General features: G+C 38.7%; 1 protein-coding gene across 12 annotated transcripts in view; it reads left to right on the top strand.

Moving 5' to 3' along the window:
• The window catches only part of SPEF2 (sperm flagellar 2), a 201,707-nt gene that overhangs the window by 33,626 nt on the left and 147,447 nt on the right, over positions 1 to 20,634 (top strand). For 11 of the 12 annotated variants that reach the window (XR_003591923.3, XR_009596799.1, XR_009596798.1 and 8 more), the window contains exons 7-9: positions 5,388 to 5,576; positions 10,302 to 10,489; positions 15,616 to 15,784. Coding sequence is in view for 7 of the 12 variants with exons in the window: in XM_027980125.3 (XP_027835926.2) it covers positions 5,388 to 5,576; positions 10,302 to 10,489; positions 15,616 to 15,784 (546 nt within the window). In the remaining 5 variants the exon portion in view is untranslated. Of the gene's footprint in view, positions 1 to 5,387; positions 5,577 to 10,301; positions 10,490 to 15,615; positions 15,785 to 20,634 lie in introns of those variants that run through there. The other variant, XM_060400506.1, reaches the window with a different exon arrangement.

Raw genomic sequence — 20,634 nt, 5'->3', positions numbered from 1 at the left:
CAAGCCAGACTTCAGCAATACTTGAACCTTGAACTTCCAGATGTTCAAGCTGGTTTTAGAAGAGGCAGAGGAAGCAGAGATCAAATTGCCAACATCTGCTGGATCATGGAAAAAGCAAGAGAGTTCCAGAAAAATATCTATTTCTGCTTTATTGACTATGCCAAAGCATTTGACTGTGTGGATCACAATAAACTGTGGAAAATTCCTCAAGAGAAGGGAATACCAGACAACCTGACCTGCCTCTTGAGAAACCTATATGCAGGTCAGGAAGCAACAGTTAGAACTGGACATGGAACAACAGACTGGTTCCAAATAGGAAAAGGAGCATGTCAAGGCTGTATATTGTCAGCCTGCTTATTTAACTTATATGCAGAGTACATCATGAGAAATGCTGGGCTGGAAGAAGCACAAGCTGGAATCAAGATTGCCGGGAGAAATATCAATAACCTCAGATATGCAGATGACACCACCCTTATGGCAGAAAGTGAAGAGGAACTAAAAAGCCTCTTGATGAAAGTGAAAGAGGAGAATGAAAAAGTTGGCTTAAAGCTCAACATTCAGAAAACGAAGATCATGGCATCTGGTCCTATCACTTCATGGGAAATAGATGGGGAAACAGTGGAAACAGTGTCAGATTTTATTTTGGGGGGCTCCAAAATCACTGCAGATGGTGACTGCAGCCATGAAATTAAAAGACGCTTACTCCTTGGAATAAAGGTTACGACCAACCTAGATAGCATATTCAAAAGCAGAGACATTACTTTGCTAGCTAAGGTCCATCTAGTCAAGGCTATGATTTTTCCAGTAGTCATGTATGGATGTGAGAGTTGGACTGTGAAGAAGGCTGAGAGCAGAAGAATTGATGCTTTTGAACTGTGATATTGGAGAAGACTCTTGAGAGTCCCTTGGACTGCAAGGAGATCCAACCAGTCCATTCTGAAGGAGATCAGCCCTGGGATTTCTTTGGAAGAAATGATGCTAAAGCTAAAACTCCAGTACTTTGTCTATCTCATGTGAAGAGTTGACTCATTGGAAAAGAGTTTGATGTTGGGAGGGATTGGGGGCAGGAGGAGAAGGGGATGACCGAGGATGAGATGGCTGGATGGCATCACTGACTCTATGGACATGAGTTTGAGTGAACTCCAGGAGTTGGTGATGGACAGGGAGGCCTGGCATGCTGCGATTCATGGGGTCACAAAGAGTCGGACACCACTGAGCGACTGAGCTGAACTGAACTAGGTGATTTGATTCAGCTATGGATTGAGAATCACTGATCAACTCTTACATTGAACACATATTTACTGGATCTCTTCTATGCTCTGCGAACTTGTCCTAGGCCTAGGATACAACAGTGAACAAGAATAAGAAAAAACCTGCTCTTACAGAGCTTGCTGTTTGAGGGGGATCTGTAAACAACCAACTACATTGGAGTGTGGAGGTGCAATGAAAGTGAGGAGAGGGAAGTCCAGCTCTGTCCTGCCTCAGAGACTTTTTCTAGAGTAGGAGAGCACAGAAGCATGAGGGAGGGTTGAAGTTAGACAGTTGAAGGTGGTGGTGGTTCTGGGTATAGTGTGAGGAGTTAGTTTCCAGCAGAGGTAGAGATGGTGGAAGGTAAAGTGTGTCTTCAGAGAGAATATTGCATGGATGGCTCAGGGCTTTTAGCAAATTAAATGTTATCTGGCAGGAGTCCCCAGAGGCCAAGCCATCAGAGGCCTTATAAGCTGCAAAGAGGGAAATAGGATACTTTATCCTGAGTGCAAAGGGGAACAAGAGTGACAAGGCCAGACTGACATTTAGGAAGGTCAGTCTGGCTTCACTTTTAAAAATAGATGGCAGGAGGGATGACCAAGTTATAGCTGTTTCTGTAATCCAGGTAAGGAATTATTCCAGTTTACATTTAGGGTAGTGGCAGTAGTGATGGACAGGAGTGGCTTCAGGAGTTATTTGAGAAGTAAAATCGATGAGAATAACTGACTCATTAGACATGGAGGAGTGAAAAGTGGGATGAGAAGCTAGGTGTCTGGCGTGGGCAGCCGAGTGCGTGGAGGAGTCATTAGCTATGATACAGAAGATGGTAGGAAGAACAGACGGGGAGCAAGGTGATTCAGATTGTGAATGTAAGTAGGACAAATCTGTGGGTCTGAAATATGAAAGACCATTTGAAAGCACTTCTTTTATTCACCTAATTACATCTGATCCACTCAGTGGTATTCTGTTACCTTAAGAGAAATCCAGGCTTTATATACGTATGAAGAAGTAATACTGCTTATCCAGTATCAGAGTCACTCTGATAGTGTCACTCCTTTCTTAGTGAAAAATTCAAAGAATAACTCTGCCATCTCTTTGTGCTGAAAGGTAATTTCTTACTTTGAATTCACATTTATTAATATTTTTACTCAGCCACCTTGATAGTCACTCTTTTCATTAGATGAATTACAGGTTATGAAAATCAGATGATTAAAAGGTAGATTTTAAAATAACTACCAATTTCACATTTCATTAACGAGCAGTGAGATTTTGAACACATTTTCATTTATATTATAAAACAGCTGTGTGTTGGCTGCTAAGTTTTTTCTTTCTGCTCTTTTGCTTGTAATTCAGGACTGACATTTACTTAGAAAGTGTTACTTAGAGATGTTACTTAGAAAACTGGGTGAATAAATGCTTTCTGGCTTCCGTCACTTTCTACCAGAATATTCACAGCTTCGGTTTTTTCAGTCTCTAGCTAGAGATCTGTTCAGGGATCTAGCAACCTAAGGGACACTGAAGAAAGTTGGTTCTCTGACTAATATTTCCACTAAAGGAACTCCATCTCTGCGCTGCTTCTTCTCTGTGTTTGGTGAAGCCACTATGCTCCAAGAGAGCTACTTGGAACATATTTAGAGAATTAAAGCAATGGTATTCACCAGAGTTAGCTCCTAGCTCCAACTCATGGGAAAGGCAGAGGTCTTGACAATCAAACTGAGCATGTTTTGGATTGTGTATCTGTATAAATCTTCCCCAAATATAATTATATATAGTTAAAAGAGAAATGTGACTTCTATTATTTTCTGTTTTATTCATTGCAGATGTAGACTATTTCATGTACATTATGGGTTAAACAGACTTCTGTAGGCTTCCCTGAACACCTAAGCATAACATATATTCTTTCTGTGAGAAAATGTGTCCCACATTCTAATGAAATTTTGAGGAAAAGTCTATTTCTAAAACATTAACTACTTGTACCGTGGAACAGAAAAAAATCTTCCTTTCCACTCAGTTTTTTAGTACAAGTCCTAATACAGTTGATGGTTCTTCCTACTGAAGCTTTATATATGTAACATTGACTCAGCCATTAAACAGTAATTTTCCTTTATTTTTTAATCACAATATGTTGTCCTCTAAGCAATAGCCAAGACCTATCTGACCAGCTCAGTTCTTGTAAGGATCAGAATGACCAGCTCTCATCTCAACAACCAAATTGCCTTGCCATATAAATACAGCCAAATATATTCCACATTAAGTATAGAATTCACTTGGAATAATAAATCAAGGCTATACTTTTAATAAATATGGCTGTGACTGTGCTATCACAAACCACCCTCAGATGTGGTAGGTATCTTGGGCAGGGATCAGCTGTGTACCTTCTGCTGGTCTTACCTGTCCTGTCTCAGAGGCTGGCTGAGGCTGGCTGACTTGGGAGAGTTTCATCAGTTCCAACTGAGAAGGTTGGTATCTCTCCATCTATGGTTTCTCATTTTCTAACTAAGCAAAAAATGTGGTAACAGTGACAGAGGATAATTAATTCTCACAGGAGAATTAAATTCAGACCCCATGTCCCATTGGCCAGTTCAAGTCAGAGGCCACCCCCTACCCATTTAAGAAGTGGAGAAATAGATTCTACTTTTTGATGGGAATATCTGCAAGGCTTGCATCCACTGCAAGGCTGTGGATGAAGAAAGCTGAAGAACCTATGGTCATTTTTACATTCTGCCTCACCTCCACAGGCAACATAGGCAACAAATGATTAATGTTAAAACTTCTAGAATGTTGTAACTAGATGAAACCAGTTTCAAAGTTGTTCATGACTTTATTTTTTATTTGATATGTTACTAATAGAAAAAAAAATTTTATGTTTATTTTCAATTGAACTTTTATTTAATCTACGTTTTTATATAGTTCCCAAGTTCAAGTTTTGCTACTTTCCATAGAGTGTTGTTGTTTGTATCTTGATTCTGAAAATATATAGAGTATTTCTCCCTTAATCTGAAACAGTATTATTAGTGATGCCCAATTTTATTCCTAAACAACTGGATTGAAATTGAAAGAGTTAGTGGCTCAGTTGTGTCTGACTCTTTGTGATCCCATGGATTGCACCCACCAGGGTCCTCTGTCCATGGAATTCTCCAGACAAGAATACTGGAGTGGGTTGCCATTCTCTTCTCCAGGGGAATCTTCCCAACCCAGGGATTGAACCCAGGTCTCCTGCTTTACAGGCAGATTCTTTACCATCTAGTGTTAAATAGACAACTCCAACATGTAGATATTCTTCCAAGTCTTCCCCCTGGGGAAGTTTAATTACCTCCTTCTTCCACACGGTGTCTCTGTTTAGACAGATTGAGAGAATTTAGAGGTGCCTTGGAGACCATCTTCTACCCAAACCCCTCATTTCACCTGTCAAGAAATAATCCCTGAAAATCCAAGTTACTTGCCCAAGGCCACACAGCCAATCAGTGGTAGAGGTGGAGCTACAATGGCCAGGGCCTCCGATTGCCAGTTTAATGCTTCTTCCACTGTTAATGCTTGTTCCCCTTCTTTCTCTTAAGATAGCCAAGGGACGAGTGCATCTAGTTTCTCTCTCAGGTTACAACCACTCTCGAATTTTCTAAGGTAACTGTAGGTCATTTCCTCTTAGCCTCTTCTCCAGTCTCCCCATCCTAGCATGTAGAAATTGAGATGGCCCTGCCGGGAACTTATCAGATCTGCCATTCTCAAACAGACAATATCTGCATTTGTCTTTACCACTAGTATTTATATTGAGTGCATACAGCACAATTCCAAGTTTCTGAAAAGATACTTATAATTTGAGAGTTACCCTTTGTTTATAAAAACCTTGAAAACAATTACCTAAATTATTTTTGATCAGATTTCAAAGGAAGTAATCATTCATTTAAGATGACTGAGTTGCAAGACCATATGCTTCTGGTTATACAACCTTTGGTGGAAATTTTCATTTTTATAGCTTGAATTTTTTGCCATGTTTGACTTGAAATCAAATGGCAAAAACTGATGCAGGTGAATACTATGCCTTTTACACATGATGTGTGTGTAAGCTTCTCAGCTCAGTGGGCTGAGCAAAAGTGGACATGGCCTTGACAAATGACTGGCTCTTGCAATGGTGTTTCCAGGAGGCTTATCGGGAGGAGCAGTTGATCAACCGGCTGATGCGACAGTCCCAGCAGGAACGCAGGATCGCTGTGCAGCTCATGCACGTTAGGCATGAAAAGGAAGTTTTATGGCAAAACAGAATTTTCAGAGAAAAACAATATGAGGAAAGACGGCTTAAAGACTTCCAGGATGCTCTTGATCGAGAAGCGGTAAACAATACCCTCCTTCTAAGCAATCCTTCTAAGATTTCTTTTGAGCCTTTCTACCGCATCAAGGTAAACAGGGCTCCATTTAGGTGCCAATCATTTCATGAGTCAGTTTTTTTATATGATCTCTCTATTATCTCCCTGTTTTTATTTTTGTACAGCTACACCAATGGTGCACATAAAATCCGCATACTATACTCTCTCCCTTCAGTCTTGGTTCTTCAAATATTTCACACTAACCACCAGTCCTTGTATCCACGTCTCTCTGATCTTTTTGGTTGTTTGACGGTCTCCAGTAGATTCTTCAAGAATTGCTCATGGGAATACTATTCCCTGAGTGCTTGTGTATTGATAACAATATGTGCCTTTTATACGAGTCAGTTTTGCCCTGTATATATATTTTCTTCCCTTGACTATCTTAAACACTTTATTCCATTTTCTTCAGGTATAAAGTGTTGCTGTCCAAAAAAAAAAAAAAAAAGATAATCTAAGTTTCATGTTTTTTAGATGCATAAAGGACTTTCTTTTTCTTTAAAATCCACTAAGTTTACTGGGATGTTATTAGTGTTCATTATTCTAGCTGAATACTGTTCTCAGGAAATGGGAGCATTTTCAAGCTGTCTCCTTTTTATAAAATACCATGAGTCTTTAATAAGCAATACCTTGCTTTCTGGTAAAACAAGATTTCCCATGCCTATATTGTAGTCTTTTTTCCTCAGAACTAGAACAAGCCATTTTTACAGGGGACCCTGGCTCATTGTAGTTGAGAATGGTTACAGAGGCAAGATATGGGTGCCAGGTATGCTCTTGGCCAACATGATATCATTGTGTTGAGGTCCTATATAGCTCTGAAAGTCAAAGTATCTAATCTTTTAGTTATTTGATATATTAGCATCTTCCTTATTTTTATATGTATTAGTTTTAATAACCAAAATATATTTATATTATCAAGGTGTTTATATGGATCACTTCTTATCTTTTTCCTATTGAGGTTGTTTCACATGTATACAATCCATTAATCCAGATTTGATTGAAGAAGTGTAAAACTTACATGGGAAGCATTTTAGATAGCTTGTCTTTACTGTCATAAACTATTCATAAAACCAGGCTGTGCAGAAGAGAAAACCTTACAGAAAATAGGAAGGTAATGCTTTATGTATAAATCAATATAAATATGCTTTATAAACCATGCTGATCATGGTTTCCACTGTGATATTTCATGAAAATGAATTGTAGCTTGTGTCAAAGTTAGGCAATTTTAAAAAGCTAGTTTGGAGCCAGATTTAAATGTAATCATAATGGTCTTTCAGATTAAGGGAATCATACCCTTAAAGATAGTCTGTGTTCAGCACAAAAATGTAGCAAGACTTGTGTTTTGTGTGCTTCTTAAGAAAAAAAAAAAAAAGAGTATCTGGAATATGCTGTCTTTGGGTGTTCTTCTGTATCATCACATGAGATTAGACTGTCTTTCCTCTGGGGAAAACATTATTCCTCCGATAACGGAAACTTTGCCTTTTTTATGTTATTAAGGGTTCTGTAGGAAATGGATTCTTCATGTAGAGTATGCAGAATTTTATGCTGTTATGCTGCAAATACAATGTTTTGTTGAGTACTGCACCCAAAATTTAAAAAAAAAAAAGAGAAATACCATTTGGAAAGTACTATATTCCCCAGAGTCAAGAAACTGACCAGTGCTTTTGCCTTTGTAGAACAGATATAGCCGAAAAGTTAGGAGGAGGGCAGGGAGCCATATCCCCTGTATTAGATCTGCATAATCTCAAGTGTCTTCAAGGGGTGAATTATCTGGAGGATTGTTTCTTTTCTCATCTTTGACGAGAGTAAACTTGAATGGATTCTGTGGCATTTGCTTACATGAGAAATAAGTGCCTATTTACTAAATATATTTTTTTCACAAGCCTAGTTAATTCTGTGCAGAATAGCAAAGCCCTAGTCTCATGGAGCAGGACTGCTCTCACTATGGTGAGCAGCATGACCTGTTCTCTCCTTACCTGGCTTGAACTCACTACAGAGGATTGAGACACTCGGTCTCCCAGAGCCTCAGTGGTCGGAATTGTGAGGCTCTGAATCTCCTAAAAAAAAAAAAAAAAAGTCACATCCCTTTCTCTTACATGATTACTTTTTCCCAAAGCTGAGGTATCTGCCTCCCCAGCACCCTTCCCTCTGAGATAACTTGTTTTCACAGTTTGAATGTATTACCTTCTGCAATAGGAGTGGCTGGTGCCCAAGTAGGGAGTGGGGAGGAAAGGAAGAAAGAGAGAGAGAACTTCATGTTTCTCATCAGGAGTTGGTTTTGCTTTTAAGTTAAATATGCTGATCTCTTTTTTGAAGGCACCTGGGCATCAATTCTATTTTAATTAAAATGGTTTCTGGTTTCAAATTTCAGTGCCACCTGCTATTATTATCAATAATTCTTTGCAATAATGTTTACCACTTGTGAGTATTCACTTTGAGTCCAGCACTGAGTTGTGTTCATCTCATGCATTATCATTCTCACAGCATCATTTGGCAGTGGACACTGCTCGTGTCTACATATCACACATCAGGAAAATGAAACTTAGAAAGCTCAAAGTTGCACAGCTTGGTGGAGAAGCCAGAGCACAGTGGCTCTCAGAGTCTAGGCTCATCACCACCGAGATTTACTGCCTCCCACAGATTTCCTTTCTCCTTTTCCTTCTTTCTTTATTTGGGGCTGCAACCCACTTTGCTGTGATGGGACCGGAAATTGTGGTGGGTTTAGCATGGGGGAGGAGAAAGGGGTAGAAATAGCAGACTCTGAGGCTAAAAAAGAAGGAAGAAAGGCCTGGCAGGAAAGAGAGAGTGAGGAGAGGGGAAGGGAGGGAGGAGAACAGAGAGGAAGCTGCTTTGTTCCTGCAGAAGGAATTCCTGGGCTCCCAAGGTTTGAGTTCCATAGCATCCTAAATATTCCACATGCCTTCCAGGCTCTTTGTAGTATCAATAATCCCACCTCACAACCCATTTCATTGGCTCTCTCCATAAAGTCTCATCTGGGTGCTCCTAGACTCTCAGATTTCTCTTCCCTTCACACTTTGAGAAGCATGCCGTAAGTATACTTACACTTAAACCAGGTGCTTTCTCCATGACAACAGGGCCTACGAAGCAATACAGCAACAATAGCAAGTACTAGTGTAATTCCTGGACCTGCCAAATGTTCAGAATCTACGTTAGAGGTCACCTAAGCTAACTCCTTTCCCAGCAAAGATAAAGCAAACTAACAAAATAAAGCAGCAACAACAAAACAAATGAAGCTTCCCTTCGATTCAGTGGACAGTAGCAGCCCATTGTCATGCATTTCGCCCCTTGTGACTGAGATATTTGCTCTCACCGTTAATTTCTGTTCATGCTAAGTCTTTATACCATCCCACCCTCCCAGTGAAGAGATGGAGATGTAGGAGGTTTCAGCCTGGCCCAGGTCCCGTAGCTAGTGAGGCTTCCCAGGTGGTGCAGTGGTAAAGAACCTGCCTGCCAATTCAGGAGATGCTGAAGGAGTGGGTTTGATTCCTGGGTTGAGAAGATCACTTGGGGTAGGAAATGACAACCCACCCCAATATTCTGGCCTGGAAAATCCCATGGACAGAGAAGCCTGGCAGGCTACAATCCAGCAGCTGAGCACACATGCCATGCCCGCAGCTAGGACTTGAGTCCTGTACAAACTGAGGCTTGAATTCAACCACAGCTCCTCTAGGCCCACATTAACCACCATTGTACATTCATTGGGTTACCTTGGGAGGTAGGTTACATTGGGAGGCAGGTCTTGTTTCTGGAGCATGTCAGCACATGATTGAATTTCTCAAGGAGTTGGTATAACTATTTGAAAACATTTGGTTGTGCCAAGTTTGGCCTTTTACTTGGTGTAAGGAAAGTGTTCCCTAAACAAAATAAGAGTGCAAACCAAGCAGCGAGTGATGTCAAACCATTTAAATATTTTCTTACTTTCTATATAAATACATGTCTTTATGAATTTATCAATTTATTAAGGCTGTAACAGCAGAAGGCTTCATTGTTTACATTTAACATTTGTTGGCAAATGTGTGATATTCTCAAGCCAGAATAATCAGGGAATTTCCAAAATATTTTCTAAGTATAAATCAGTATTCCAGAAGTCTCCTGCTAAAAGACATAGGGCATTAGCCAGAGTAGATATGTTAGATTAATTGGTCTTCTGAGATGGGCACAAAGGGGCCAGCTATGCTTGGTGCCCTGCACAACTTGCCTGTTGCTCTGTGACCCCCAACTCTGTTTGCAGCCCATGAACTCAGGACTTCTTGAATACTTCAGATCTAATTTATCATTAATCCATGAAGCACACTTTTCTCTGCACTAGGTTTTGCTGATAACATAAGCTAAGGGTGAACTATTTCTAATATTGTCTTTACCATAATACTTAGTACTTAATGTATTAAGGAGAAAGTGCTGTCTTATGATTTATCATTTTCCTGATATGAAAGGAGGTTACATTCTATTTAGAGATTTTTTTTTTTTTTAGCTATTGAAATGATGACATTATTTTTACCTGAATCACTGACCAGTTATGGTGATTTATGGGAGAGGAGTTTGGGGGAAAATGGATACATGTATGACTGAGTTCCTTTGCTGTTCATCTGAAACTGTCACAACACTGTGACAACATTATTGGCTATACCCCAGTACAAAATCAAATCTCTAAGATATATGTCTTTTCCTTCTCAGGCTTTAGCCAGACAAGCCAAGATTGATTTTGAAGAACAAGCCCTCAGAGATAAGGAAATTCATGAGCAGATCGCCATAGAAAGAGCTCAAGCTCGTTACAAAAAGCATTATTCAATATGTGCAGAAATTTTGGATCAGATACTTGATCTGTCCACTAAGGTGGCAGACTATCGATTGTTGACAAATAAGTAAGTGTTGCTTTTTTTTATAGTTAATACAATAGAGACACCAAAGAAAATGAGAAAAGAGTAAGATTGTGGCACTAAATTGATGAGTAAAGAGAGACAGTGATTATTCTTGAAAGACTTAGAAGTGGGGTCCAGAATACCTTGATTACAGACTTATTTCACCCAGTTACTAGCCTGATTTAATTTGTACTTATGTCTTTTAACATTTAAACCTTGTGTCTAAATTCTCTATAATTTACAAAGATGACTATAATAATTTACTTAAAATATTAGGAGCTTCCTAGAGGACTGAAATTACTTAAATTTTTTTTGTTTTACTAATCAAAATCACTTTTCATTGCACATTCTTTCTAAAAGGAGTCAATCTATTTGTAAGGAAACATTTAACAGTACAGAAAATATTAAGAATACACTGTTGCCAAAATCAGAACAAAGGATAGGACTTCCCAGTTGTCTAGTGGTTAGGATTCTGGGCTTTCACTGGCATGGTCTGGATTAAATCCCTGCTTGGCGAACTGAGATCCTGCAAGCCATTCAGCACTGCCAGATAAAGTAGAAACTTAAAAACAAGGAATACGTTGAAACATAGTTATAGAGGTGTCAGTAGATATGCCAATTCCTGCAACTGAGCTGCAAATTTTATCTGTGCTTCCAGGTGGAAAAAGCAAAAAGAGCAACACGGTTTGTCATATGATGTCTCATTTCCATTTCTAGCTCTTTACAGAATACATCACTCTTCTTGGTTCTCAGTTTAGAATAATGGTTTTCTCTTGTGGCCCCAGCTAAGATACAATAAGTAGTGTAGTGTATCTGTGGAGAATTATCTCAGCAACAGCTTTTAAGCAAATATGGCATCTGGCTTCAGAGACCAATTTCTTGTGATGTCCTTTGCTGGAAGCTGAAAGGGAATGGTAACATTGTAGTTCTCAGCAAAAGCAAAAGGATAAGGCACTCCACTTAAGTCTGTACACTTTTGATGTTATCCAGACTGAGATCTTCTTGAAAACCCACAGTGAAAAGAATGAAGGCCCCATGATATTCAGGGTCAATAGAAGTTGGGGAGATAATCCCATCACCTCTGGACTTGACAGGAACTTTCTCCACTGCTTTCACCCTGACAGCCATGTTTCTGACATCAGTTCAGCTCAGTTGCTCCTTATCTGACTCTGCGATGCCATGGACTGCAGCATGCCAGGCTTCCCAGTCCATCACCAATTCTAGGAACTTGCTCAAACTCATGTCCACTGAGTCGGTGATGCCCTCCAACCATCTCATCCTCTGTTGTCCCCTTCTCCTCCTGCCTTCAACCTTTCCCAGCATCAGGGTCTTTTCCAGTGAGTCAGTTCTTCGCAGCAGGTGGCCAAAGTATTCGAGCATCAGCATTGGTCCTTCCAATGAATATTCAGGACCGATTTCTTTAGGATTGACTGATTTGATCTCCCTGCAGTCCAAGGGACTCTCAAGAGTCTTCTCTAACACCACAGTTCAAAAGTATGTTTCTGACATAATACTGTATAAAAACTACTAAATGAAATAACATGATGATGAGGACATTTTGAAGATAAAACTATAATGGTACAAGATTGAGAAAAGAAAAATAAGACTAAAAATTGAAATGAATTAAGGAGTAAATGTTTAAAAATACTTTTTCCTGTTAATATAAATCCAAAATTTTGAAATTAGAATAAACTGATGAAGAAGTAATCTACAAAAAGGTTGAAAATGAAAGGTGATACAATGCATTATAATGATAAAAAATAGAGTAATAAGATAAAAATAGAGTAATAGAATAAAAAATAGAATATAGTAGATATAAATATAAAAACATAAAAAAATAATTTGGAGTGGGGGAAGTACAGCTTGATTTCCCTAAGTAAAATCTCATAATTCAAAATTGAAACATAAACAGAAATCTTGTTCTACTGTGGGAAAATGGGGTGGATGCCCCTTTCCCTATTTCTCCCACTAAGTACAGTGAAAAACCCTGGACGTTGTGAATGAAACAAGAAGGCTCTGAAGATGGAAGGAAGAAGTGGGACTGGCTGATGACCTCAGGACTCTGTGATGAGCTTCCTCAGTTCTTTCTCTTTTTGCCTCACACATCCCAGATTGGAACTGAATATTCTGGAAACAGAGATACTAATGGTATAGATACTAATGGTGTAGACAAAAAATAAGCCCGACAAGAACCTGCTGTCTCTAGTCGGTTAAGGAGCAGCCTAGCAAGATGAAAAACTTTCAGATGATAACCAGTCTTTTCCAACTATCACATGCAAGAAAAATGTAGCCTCACTTCCACCTCGGCCAGCAAAGGCAAGGAGGGAGCCTGTCTTCCACCCTCACAAGACTGTAACAAGGGACCCCATCACCCCACCAGGGTACCATCCCAGAGGCCAGGTAGGAAGCATGGACTTCCACCCCCACCAGGCAGGACCGACCACTGCTCCCTCCCCATGAGGGTCATGTTAGAGGAGCCAAGGGAGGGTCAGGACCTTCACCATCGCCCGGTGGTCACAAGGCCACCCCCACTGTGGCAGAGACCTTGTGAGGGGACAGAACTGCCACCTCCTTCATCAGCAACAAAGATGCCCTTCCCTCTGGTGATGAGGAAGTCCACATGGGGACCTCTGTCCTCACCTGTCGGTAACATGATGGCCCCTTCTTCTTCCCTTCCTCAAGCAACGTCAGAAAAAATCAACTAGAACAGAAGGTTTATATATGATCCAGAGTGTCACAGCATAATCCAAAAATGTGCAGACTTCAGTAAAAAGAAAAGCCATGCATCATACCAAAAGCCAGGGAGAGCTCAACTGAATGTAAAAATGAAATATATAGGATGAAATTTCCAGAGGTATTAATAGCATAAGTTTTTAAGGGGACTTTACTTTGAAATTTCGTGTCTAAAAAAGGCAATATAGAAATGCTTATATACGGGTTCAATTGTTCCCCTGCCCCAGAAAGCTATATTAAAAGTTCTACCCGCCCCATACCCCAGAGTGTAACATTGTTTGGAAATAGTCTTCACTGATTATTTAAGATCAGGTCATACCCATGGAAGGTGGGGCCCTTATTAAAGATTCCTGGTGTCCTTATAAGAAACAGAAAAGATGCACATAGAGAGAACACCTTGTGATCACATCAGGGGAGAATCACACAGCTGCCAGTCAGAGAATGCCAGAGGTCCCTAACACCCCTGGTAGAGCCTGGAAAGAAGACTGTGAGAAAGGGTTTCTCACACACCTGCTCCATGAACGCCTCTGTTGGGTGAGGCTGTGGAGATAGTCTCAGCCATGCTGGCTGGGCGCCAGCATGAAAGGAGCTAGACGTTAATCACCTGTCCTAGGGGCAACGTTGAGTTTTCTTTTCACCCATAGAAGGATTATTTCTGTGTCAAATAGGTGACCTAAAAATCCCCTTACAGAGCACAAACTTAGCTAGTAAGGTGAGGACTTCCTGTGTGTATTGTTTTTGACTATCATAGTATTTTATAGAGTCATATACTACTCTGACTTCTGTTACTCTCTAAATCCTGCTTTGTGAAAATTAATATTGAGAGAACATTGATTATATGAAGTCATTTTTATTTTAATGCAAAATACACAAAATTTTAAAATTCCAGGAGCATTAATATCAAACTTTGAAGGGGTCATTTGCTTTGAAATTTTAAGTGTCTTTTACTTCCAAGTGAATACAGTGTTTACGCATATATGTTAAGATCTTTTTACTCTCTACTGTTGACTGTCAAGATAACATTATTCTCTCTGTACTTTCCTAAAGAAGATGTTATCAACATTTTTTTTTCAAGATCACAGGGATATTCTTGGTATTAGGCTTCTTACATCAACTGACTTTTGTTAGGACTTCTTAACAAAATTATCAATATTCAGATAAGAGAATATTGATTCAGTAATTGCCACATTAAGTTTTTGACAATATATAAGTTGTTAATCATTTACTTCAACACAGGAGCCCATGCCATTTTAAAAATTCTTGTTAGAATTTTTCTATGCTTGAGTATATTAGTTATAAACTTCATATCTCTGCAATATCTAATAAATATAAATATTTTATTAATGGAAAACAATATATTATATTTGAAGTCTGCATTTAATGAAAAACTACTGTTGTGGAGAAAAATACATAAAATAAATTTTACCATTTTAACCTTTTTTAAGTGACTTTCAAACTGTTTAAAGTTTACTAGCATTGGGTACAGTCTCTCCAGAACTTTTTCATCATCCCAAACTGAAGTGATGTACCCATTACATAATAAGTCCCCATTCCCCTTCCCTCCAGCCCCTTGTAACCTCTGTTCTGGTCTCTGTTTCTATGAATCTGTCTATTTTAGGTACCTCATATAAGTAAAATCATATTTGTCCTTTTGTATCTGGCTTATTTCATTTTAGTAAGATGTCTTCAAGGTTTATGCATGTTGTAGCATGTCTCTCAATGAAATACAGCTCTTTAGGTTGTAATTTCAATTTCCACTATTTTTAGAGAAATGCATCTGAGTTATGTTAGGCTCTTTCCTTCCTTTGCACATTTTGTTCCTCTTGGAACTGTTTTTTGATTACTCTGTCCTGACTGCCTCCAAGTCATTCATCTAACTTAAGTAGAAAAAGTACTGAAAAATAATTGCAAATGCTACCAGATGTTCAGTGACAATAAAAGCCACCATACATTAGATTTTTCTGTTACGAATTACTTGCACATATGCAAACTAGTTGTCATATTAAAGGGGCCTTGGAAAATATTCTGTCTATTCTGCATAAGAGGACACTGATATTGGAACAGTTAAATGATATTCAAAGCTTGCACAGCATTTAGTATCACAGCTGGAAATCAAAGAAACTAAATTTTATGATTAGTGGTCATTATTTTTAGATATAGTGTGCTTTCAGTGCACAGTCAAAGCAAGTTTGACTTTAGGTAACATTCATTCATTCATACTACTAAGTTTCAGCCATTTTACTGGCTGTTAGGAATGTCATAGTAAGTGGAACTTCTGGCCTCAAATAGCAGAGCCTGGGGGATGAACATGGTAATAGAAAGGCTAAGATTTAAGATGTGTATTTAACTAACCATTGGTTTATCTCAACCTTTTTTTTCTTTCTTTGTTGCTGTAGCCTGATCCCATATAAGTTGATGCATGATTGGAAGGAACTGTTTTTCCATGGAAAACCCATATATGAGCAAGCCTCTCTTAGACATTTACCAGCTAAGCTCTCTGCAGAACACCTTGTAGAAATGGAGAAAAGGAACTTGCTAGATAACAATGATTATGAAGAATATAAGGTACCTATCAATGTGGAATAATTAAAGAGCATGCAACATAATAAATGCCATTGCTTTATATTAATTTTGTGATATTATTTCTTTTCATCTCTATTAAATAAAATGGGGTGTTTTGTGTTCTATTTTGCCTTAGTTTAATTTGTATTTATAGTAATAACTTAAATGCCTAGCCTATTCATAATTCATTATCTGTTACTTGCAGTAATATTGGAGAGTGGTCTGAAATAAAATTAATAATACAATAGGTGGATTTCAGAATTTTAAAGTTTTTAATTTATTCGTTAGCAGTTTTCTTTGAGTGAGCTATCTACCTTTGCTTCAAAACCCCTGGTCAAATGTGTTTCCCTAGTAATTTATCTACATAGCATATTGCTTTTAGAGGAAAATAAAAGGGGAGAAGATCTGAGTTTTTGAGTGATACAGATGCATTTTTATTCAATAATTTGATTCAGTGTTGTTTTTTTTTAATATGGGTGCCAGCTGTGCTTCTTAAAAGAGCCCCTGAAAGACCACTGGGATAAACCAGACTGAGATCTCATTATTGGCACTGCCAACTGCTAACTGTGAGGCCTGTAGTGCTAAGAGTCTTGATTTCATATCTGATATATGAAATGGGGATAACAATATGACTACCTTATTGTGTTGTTGTGAAACTTATTTAAGACAATATGTGTTAAACACTTAGCCAAGTGCAATACATGTTGGATGCAAATAATATGTACTAATTTATTTCCTGACCACCCTGCCCTCCCTATCCTACTTCATCTCACCTTTAGCAGGAAAGATGTGAAATGAATAGTTATGGGATAGAAGTTCTGGGTAGATCATCAGCAATGGAATGGCAAATGAGGCTTTTTATTCTTAAAAATGTGATTGAATGGGTTTTAGAACGGTAGTAAGTACAATATGAAAAAAAGATAATTTGACCCAATCATTTTCTGATACTTAGCAAATACTCAATGTTTATTGAAAGAAGGCACAAATAAAATGAATGAGTGACAATAAACAGAGCAAAGTGTAAAATAGCACTAATATGAAAATATTAAAAGAAGATAAGCTTTTTATAAAAAGATAAGAGAGATTTTGTTATTATGAGAAACTAAATGTATATCATATTTTAATTGGATAAGTCTATATATACATCTCACTAAAATAATTATTAAGGATTGGCCAGAACCTTATAGGATATATGTTCATATTTATTTGCATGGTCATAGAATATTCTAGATCTAGTATGTCAACCTAAAGTACAATGCTGCCTAATAAAATTATTTGACATTGTCAACCTATGTGAAGGTATTTCTTTCCATTGTAGATTCAAAGTAATTTTATTTGACAGATTTTGCTGGCTCATGAAATACTTGTTTCTGAATTATTTCTTAACCAGATCTATCTTGTTGCTTTCATAAATCAGGAGACCTGGTAGTCTGCAGCTTAGCAAAGACTTGTCTTTTTAACTTTTTTTCTTGTTTGGGAAATTGTTACCACAGGAACATGCTTGTCTTAGCCACATCCTGAAGTAGCTGGTATGTTTCTTTTGCAGCAAATTATAAACATTTCCTAGGAGTATGTGAACATCTGATAATGCTATGTATTTTATTTCTGGATTTGGCTGTTGTCCTGGAAGTGAATATTACCTTAGGATATCTGATATGTGTTATATGCTGTATTCCTTTTGACTTTGTGATAGAAACTATACCATATACGAGTGTTAACGGATGTACTGTAAACAGTCCTTTATTATTCCCTATTATTAGAACTTTCATTTCTTCAGATACTTGTTAAGTGTTTTGCATTTAAGTAAATAATAAATGTCTTAACTTTGAAAATACATTATCTGGCTTAAATCAGTTCAGTTCAATTCAGCTGCTCGGTCACATCTGACTCTTTGCGACCCCTGGGACTGCAGCACTCCAGGCTTCCCTATCCATCACCAACTCCCAGAGCTTGCTCAAACTCATGTCCATCAAGTCAATGATGCCATCCAGCCATCTTATCCTCTGGCTTAAATAGTCTTTCACAAGAGACAGGGGATCAACACATGTGGCTTAATAAACATGGAACAGTTTTAGCAAAGTGCTAACTTTGCTCAAAATTTTTAATCCTTCAGCCAAATACATAGCTTAAAAATTGATCTTCAAAAAGTTTACATTCTTAGCATATTTTATTAGTGCCTATATCCACCATCCATCCATCCAATACCTTGGCCACCTAATTCGAAGAGCCAGCTTATTGGAAAAGATCCTGAGGCTGGGAAAGATGGAGTGCAGGAGGAGAAGGAAGTGACAGAGGATGAGATGGTTGGATGGCATCACCGACACAATGGACATGAGTTTGAGCAAATTCTGGGATATTGTGAAGGACAGGGAAGTCTGGCATGCTATAGTCCATGAGGTTTCAAAGAATCAGACACAACTAGCAACTGAACAGCAGTATCTACCATCTGTATAGAGCTGATGCTTCCTGGTTTTGAGATCATACTTTTAAAACTTGGTTAGAGGAAGCAATCATGTTTTCTTTTTAAATTTTAATTATTTTAATTAGAATATAATTGCTTTACGATGTTGTGATAGTTTCTGTTGTACAACAAAGTGAATCAGCCACACACATATGTACATAGCCCCTCTTCCTTGGATTTTCTTCCCATTCAGGTCACCACAGAGCATCGAGTAGAGTTTCCTGTGCTATATAGTACGTTCTCATTGGTTATCTATTTTATACATTGTGCTGCATATATGTCAATCCCAATCTCCCAATCCATCCCATCCTACCTTTTCCCTTCGGTATCAGTATCAGTTCAGTCACTCAGTCATGTCCGACTCTTTGCGACCCCATGGACTGCAGTATGCCAGGCTTCCCTGTCCATCGCCAACTCCTGGAGCTTGCTCAAACTCATGTCCATCGAGTTGGTGATGCCATTCAACCATCTCATCCAGGTCAGAATTTTGTATGATGTGCTCTGCATATAAGTTAAATAAGCAGAGTGACAATATACAGCCTTTGACATATTCCTTTCCCAATTTTGAACCAGTTCATTAGAATTTTCCAGTTTGTTGTGATCCACGGTCAAAGGCTTTAGCATAGTCAATGAAGCAGACGTTTTTCTGGAATTCTCTTGCTTTTTCTATGATCCAACAAGATGTTGTCGATTTGATCTCTGGTTCTTCTGCCTTTTCTAAATCCAGCTTGTCCATCTGGAAGTTCTCAGTTCATGTACTGTTGAAGTCTAGCTTGGAGGACTCTGAGCATTACCTTGCTAGCATTTGAAATTTTAAAAAATCTAAATATTGCACCTAGAAACTAACATAAAAACAATTTTTTGCTCATGTCCATGTCATATATGGCCACCAAAAATTTGACTCCTTTTCCCTCACATTATTTCCCAATCATCATATTCTCTTTTTAGAATGGCTACATGTGAGAGAACTCTGGACCAGGAATGGTGTGGCCAAAAATATAATTTATCTCTCCTAAGAGGGAGGCAGAAGCCTCCTTATGGAGCCATACCCTACTGGGATTCCCAAGCAACCACTACAGGATAAGAGTTGTTTAGTGGAGAATGGGGAGGAGTCCAAAATCCTATGGACCATGAACAACAGGCTAAGCCAAGAGCCCAACTGCCCCAGTTCAGTTGACAGCATGGCTCCCACACAGCAGCCACTAGTTCTCAGTTATTCAGTGGACTCCTGTTGGCAAACCCCAAGCTCCCCCAAATGCAAATCCCTTCCATACTCCTTACTGGCAAACGACTCACAGGTCCATAGTATTTCATTTTAACATAAGCTGCTTATTAGCAATTAGCTACTGAATGAGTTTGAGTTACTATAACTGGGTATTCAAACTAAATTTAGCTCATGGCCACGGTTTCCTGCTGATGCAGATATTTCTAAGAAGTCCCTACCACAAAGCACTTGGAAATTTGAGGGCTCTACTGTGCATGCCCATGAGCAAGGTGTAATTGGAATTCCTACAATTTGGAGGGAGGATATTTTGTGTCCAGCACATCATCCCTGTTGTCTGATGCTGGTCATAGTTTTTCATTGCTGTTATTTTTGTTTTCAATGAAAATTGCTATTTAATGATCTCTTGAGTTTGCTGTAGTTGTTAGGTTAACCCTATAAAGTGTGTTGTGATGAATGTTTTTATCAGCAACACTTTGACTCGTGATTTACATTAACTAAACTTTAAGATGTAGCTGTATATGTTAGGGTTTAACATTCATATTTTTGTCACTACTGCAGATGTATCCCTAAATTTATTTATATAATAGAACTTATTATCACTGGATTTATTTTCCCACATGGAAATAGGGTTGTGGGACTAAATGAGCCATGGGGGGGGGGGGGTCTCTCTTCCTATATAAGTCTCATCTGACTTATTTGACCCAAAGGCACTATCCAAATACTGACTTCTTCTTACTCTCCAACTCCAGCCTTTGTTGTTGATCCAGTGGCTCTTTAGATTTGACATTTGACAGTGGACTCTCCAGCCTAGCTCTTCTGTGGCTCTCTGACTTCCCAGTGAACAACCCAAATTTTTATGGTTTAGTGTCTGATCAGGCTTCCCTGATAGCTCAGTTGGTAGAGAATCCTCCTGCAATACAGAAGAGCCCAGTTCAATTCCTGGATTAGGAAGATCCACTGGGAAAGGGATAGGCTACCCACTCCAGTACTCTTGGGCTTCCCTTGTGACTCAGCTGGTAAAGAATCCACCTGCAATGTGGGAAACCTGGATTCAATCCCTCGGTTGGGAAGATCCCCTGGAGAAGGGAAAGGCTACTCACTCCAGTATTCTGGCCTGGAGAATTCCATGAACTGTATAGTCCATGGGGTCGCAAAGAGTAGAAACCG

The sequence above is a fragment of the Ovis aries genome, chromosome 16, assembly GCF_016772045.2.
Source record: "Ovis aries strain OAR_USU_Benz2616 breed Rambouillet chromosome 16, ARS-UI_Ramb_v3.0, whole genome shotgun sequence".
NCBI lineage: Eukaryota > Metazoa > Chordata > Mammalia > Artiodactyla > Bovidae > Ovis > Ovis aries.
This window is presented reverse-complemented; position numbering and strand designations above follow the sequence as displayed.